At 48.5% G+C, this 5070-nt stretch overlaps 1 protein-coding gene across 1 annotated transcript in view; it reads left to right on the top strand.

The window, feature by feature from the left end:
• Nucleotides 1–5070, top strand: part of FN1 (fibronectin 1) — a gene marked incomplete at its 5' end in the record, with an annotated part of 54305 nt that overhangs the window by 47697 nt on the left and 1538 nt on the right. The window contains 5 exons of the mRNA XM_009702637.1: nucleotides 8–474; nucleotides 1061–1199; nucleotides 2559–2723; nucleotides 3983–4108; nucleotides 4724–4830. Coding sequence (XP_009700939.1) covers nucleotides 8–474; nucleotides 1061–1199; nucleotides 2559–2723; nucleotides 3983–4108; nucleotides 4724–4830 — 1004 coding nt within the window. The remainder of the gene's footprint in view (nucleotides 1–7; nucleotides 475–1060; nucleotides 1200–2558; nucleotides 2724–3982; nucleotides 4109–4723; nucleotides 4831–5070) is intronic.

The raw sequence follows: 5070 nt of genomic DNA on the forward strand, positions 1-5070 counted from the left end.
TGGCTAGATGAGCTTCCCACGTTGATTACCAGACCGCACCCCAACCAACCTGACATTCTCGACGTACCTTCTATTGACGAGGGGACCCCTTACCTCACAAACAATAGGTATGACAATGGAAACGGTATCCAACTTCCAGGCACCTCTGGGCACCCGCAGACAATAGGACACCAGGGTCAACAAGTCTTCTTTGAGGAGCACGGCTACAGACGGCCTGTACCCACTACAGCCACTCCCCTTAGGCCGGGGTCAAGACGGCAACCGCCAAACGTAGACGAAGCAATTGAAATCCCTGGGTACCAAGTGCCTATCGTAGTCGAACCTTCATACCCTCACTCCCGCGGGCCCAGGCGCAACGACACCACAGGTCAAGAAGCTCTTTCTCAAACAACCATCTCTTGGAGGCCCTTGCTGGAGAGCTCTGAATACATCATCTCATGTCAGCCCGTCAGCCAGGATGAAGATACTCTGCAGGTAACTGAACCGTCTTAGCACAGGAACGGTGTTTGCCTCACCTGTGGCAGCAGATGTCTCTTGGGAGGCCAGTCCCTTTGCTGTGTTAAGAGCGTGGCAGTCAGAGTTAGCTTAAAGAGTCTTTTTAACACGTAGCTGAGACCAGGAAGGATAAACACCTCCCTCTTCTCCTTCACGGAGAAGGCTACAGAATAAAACTGCTAAAACAAAAAGCCCTTGAAACACTGTCAGTATCAACAGTTCACCGGGGAAGGGGCAGTCAGGGAGGCGACTGGGAGTTGCAAAGACTGAGGTGCTGCTTCTCCAAGCCAAAGACTCCCTTAGCCCTCCTCCTTTGTCTCCCTTGGTTTCTGTTTCCCTGAAATGGCGGTAATAACATATCCCTCATGAACCATAGTCCAGAGTAGTCAAGTTTAACTTGGTCTTGTTTGAAGTTCTCAGAATCTCTAAGGGGAATGGGCTGGCTCCATCATGGTGTAGAGCACAGAAGCCAACGTGAACACCCTGTCTTTCCTGTGAGTGGGAAGATGCCTAAGGAGTAATCGCTCTTCCCTTTCCACTGACTTGGCATTGCCTCTTGTTGCAGTTCAGGGTTCCTGGCACTTCCTCCAGTGCTACGCTCACTGGTCTTACAAGAGGGGCCACCTACAACATCATAGTGGAAGCCCTGAAAGATCACCGGAGACAAAAGGTGCTGGAGGAGGTGGTCACAGTTGGCAATACTGGTAAGTAAAAGCTTTGTGGAGTCAAGGTGAACCTGTGCTGTCCCTGCCTCATTTCCCTTACTCAAGGCAACCTACCTGGCGCCCAGGTTTGAGAATAGTTTAGGAAGGAAACTTCTCCTGACAAGGAGAGTTCATAGCAGGACACTAGGACAAGCGATTTGTGAGGTCCACTAGTTTTGGATAACTCACAGGCTGACCGTCTGACTAGAGCTCTTCTGATCTGTTGTCTAATCATGTCTAGTCAGACGCCTGCCCAGCAGTGAAAATCTGCTCTCATAATAACACATCACGCTTACGGGAAGGTGCTGGTGGCCAGCTTAACTGTGCTCTGTTAGTCATTTGCCACTGCTGCTGTGTTGGGTTATCCAGCAGCACCGCTAGACCATCCCGAAGGTCCAGCAGCAGGGCAGGCTGCCTGCAGAGATGCTGACTAAGCACAAACAGGCAGCACTTAGAAGCCATGTGACCAACCACAAAGACTTGTGGGCCCAGACATCACTTGCCACAGCTGGAAAGCCCAGAGCCCACACACATCCTGTGGGACCCGGGCTTTGCTTTTCCCAGCACAAGGGTCTGGTCAACAACTCACTCTCCCTCCATCTCCTCCTGTGTGCATTTGGAGGTCAAAAAGAAGAGGACAGGATGGGAGAAGACGAAATGAAGAGTTCAGGATTTACTTGGTCCACCCATGCAGCCTCCCACTGCCCCCACCTCCCTGGGAACTAAGGCTGTTTCTCCCCTTCCAGCACCCCAATTGCCTTCCTGTCACAGACTGAACGGAGCGCATTAACTCCCGACCCTGATCATCACACGCTGAACCGGCGTGTGGGTAAAACACCCACCTTCCAATCAAGGCACACACCTAAGGTGGAAATCGGTCTGTGCAACAGCATGGTCTGGTCTCCTTCTCCCATCCCCCTGCCAGGAGCTAGAGTCTGAAGCACCCCGAAAAAGTGCACATGCAGCTACCAACCTCCTGCTGTTCCCCGACGTCGCACAGCACGTTTCTCTTAAAAGCAGGCTAAGTCAAGTTGTTGCTCTCCAGCAGCAAATGCAAAAACTCACACTTGCTTGAAACTTGGCAAATCAAAATGAAAATAGCCTTCGTGTCAGGTGTTGTGTTGTTTTTTTTTTTATCTTTCAACTGCTCTGACACATGCAAATGGAAAATAAATCACAGGGAGTCTGAACTGCTGACAGAACCATCAAGTATATGCCCGTGGGGTAGCTCCATTACTGCCAGGATATCGTAAGAAAAAAAAAAATAATTAAAAAAGCAGGTATTCAGTGAAAATCATTCTGTCTTTCAGTAGTTTCTATTGCTGTGTGTGATGCCTCTTTCTTCTCTTTTTGTTCCAGTGTCTGAAGGACTAAACCAGCCAGCTGACGACACCTGCTTCGATACTTACACTGGCTCCTTCTATTCCATTGGCGAGGAATGGGAGCGGTTATCTGAAACTGGCTTTAAGCTCTGGTGCCAGTGTTTAGGCTTTGGCAGTGGTCATTTCAGATGCGATTCTTCTAGTGAGTAGCTCGCTTTTGACCATCCCCATCTCCAATGGGGATGTTTGACACGTTTGACATGTTTGACAGAACCAACCTGACCCAAACATGATGCAAATGAATGCAGGCCTTTAAGTTTTTAAACCAAAGCAGTGTTTTGCATCACGAGAAGTGATGGAAAACTTTGGTTACTGCTGAGCTGTGCAGCTTATCTAATATTGCCATTCACTGCATCAGCGGCGATCAATATTGTATTGATACGCAATTACTTGTTCACCAAAGTTAAATGTTTGTTTGATTTTTTTCCCTCCCCTTGCCAGGCATGTCCAGGTAACGTGTAAAAGTAAGATAGGCAAGACATCTGAGTGACAGTAGCTGAGTAGCCATTTAAGCAGACAGCTTTGAATATTAAATTATAGTTGAATCTTCATTTCCTAGTTATATACATCAATGGAGTGGGCCGGACAGAACTTGTGTGGATTTCAGGGGGTATTACAGCAAGTACTGAGTCCGATTTGCATTGCAGACAGCCTTTGCAAAGCATCTTGCAGAACCAGTTCTCTAATTTTCTCAGCTGCTCTTTGGAGCTCTGTCAAGCAGGCGACACCTCTGCGGAGGCACTAAGTTTTATTCTTTGCAGGACTGTGGTTTACATGGAAGAATATCAAACTTCATGTAAGGGGATGGAACAAAAGTCTGTGATTGAGTGGTTTAACACAATACATAGCCAACTAATTGAAATTATGCTTCTAAATTGTGGAGTAAGCTAAGCAAAGAGGGTATTTCTGCAATTTGCATAGACTCAGAGGAGCGACCGCAGGGAAAACACTTGTTTTACAGGATTAATATTTATATTTCATCATTTGATACACATGGCTTACCCACTGTGTTTTGCAGTCTCGGTGATACAGTTTCACTGGGTATTTGCTCAAAAAAGAGCATTTAAAGTATTTTTCTCTCCCTTCCTGCCCCGTGTCTATTAAATTCCCTTTTGTTCCTCTTTCTCTCCCCCTCCCCACTCTTAGTCACATCCTATTTTTTTCCTAAGAGCCTCTAGCCATTTCCCAGAGCCGTAACAGTCCTCAGCAGTTAAAAGCTGCAGGTGTTGAACCCATTTCCAGCAGGAACCCGTTTCCTCCTTGGGACTTACAGGAGCTGAAAATATTCTTTCTCCTGCCCCTCTGTTGGTTCCTGAGACACCACCAAACCGTTCTCCTCCCACCATGTCACTGCAGCGGGGGGGATAACTTTTGCTTCTCTTGTTCCTCTCCCTTCTCCAGAGTGGTGCCACGATAATGGTGTAAACTACAAGATTGGGGAGAAGTGGGACCGGCAAGGGGAGAATGGCCAGATGATGAGCTGCACCTGCCTCGGAAATGGAAAAGGAGAATTCAAGTGTGAACCTCGTAAGTCCCCTTCTGATGTTAATTTGAGCTCCCATTCAGGACGTTTCAGCTTCTCGGGACTGTTCCCATTAACTTTTGGTCCCGCCATGGGAGCAAGCAGAGTTTCAGTATGTCCGATTCAGGTTTTGGAGACTGAATTGGTGACAGATTGAATCTATTCTCACAAGAGCTGAAGGCATAAAACTCAGGCTCTCAAGGTCGAAAAGAACAAACCCCTCTTTTGTTAGCTAAGGTCACGGCACGCTCGGCATCTGCCTGCCTTTGGCCCTGGAGCCACACAAGAGGGACATGTCACTGTGCCAAGTGGTGTAGATTACCCTAATCACTAACACAGGAATTTTCTGCCGGGCCTGTCGCCTGAAGATCCTCTAGACTTCATGCTATGAATTAAACTGCATTGCTCTTGTCAGGCAAATACCCTCACGTTCTAGTTTAACGTGGCTAGAGAGCTATAAAAATGACTGATGTTCCTTCCCCCTGCCAATCAGCGAGCCTCCGGTCAAACAGGGAGAGCGCACTGGCCAGAGGCTCCTGTTCTCATCACCAAGCTGCTCTGAGAATGCTTAAGGCCAAGCGCAGGCCTTAAGCAACTGAGCTCTGCCTCTTCCTCCACAGATGAGACCACGTGCTACGATGATGGGAAGATGTACCAAGTTGGAGAGCAGTGGCAGAAGGAATACTTTGGGGCCATCTGCTCCTGCACTTGTTACGGAGGACAGCAGGTAAGCAGGAGGGGCACTTGGCATGCTGAACACCGGGAAGGAACGAAGAGAGGAGGCTGGGCTGGAGCGCAGTTCTAAGGCTGCTAGGTTGTCTAATGCCTGGCCAAAACAGGCCCATATTAGAAGAAAAAAAATTAGTAGGAGAGCTTAAGTACTCACATCGGGGCCTGCATGGTATAAAATGGGAGCGACCTCAGTGGCGGGGGGGGAGCCGCAGCCCCCGAGTGTGTAACAGACAGA

Source organism: Cariama cristata, unplaced genomic scaffold (assembly GCF_000690535.1).
Source record: "Cariama cristata isolate BGI_N322 unplaced genomic scaffold, ASM69053v1 scaffold20080, whole genome shotgun sequence".
Lineage (NCBI taxonomy): Eukaryota > Metazoa > Chordata > Aves > Cariamiformes > Cariamidae > Cariama > Cariama cristata.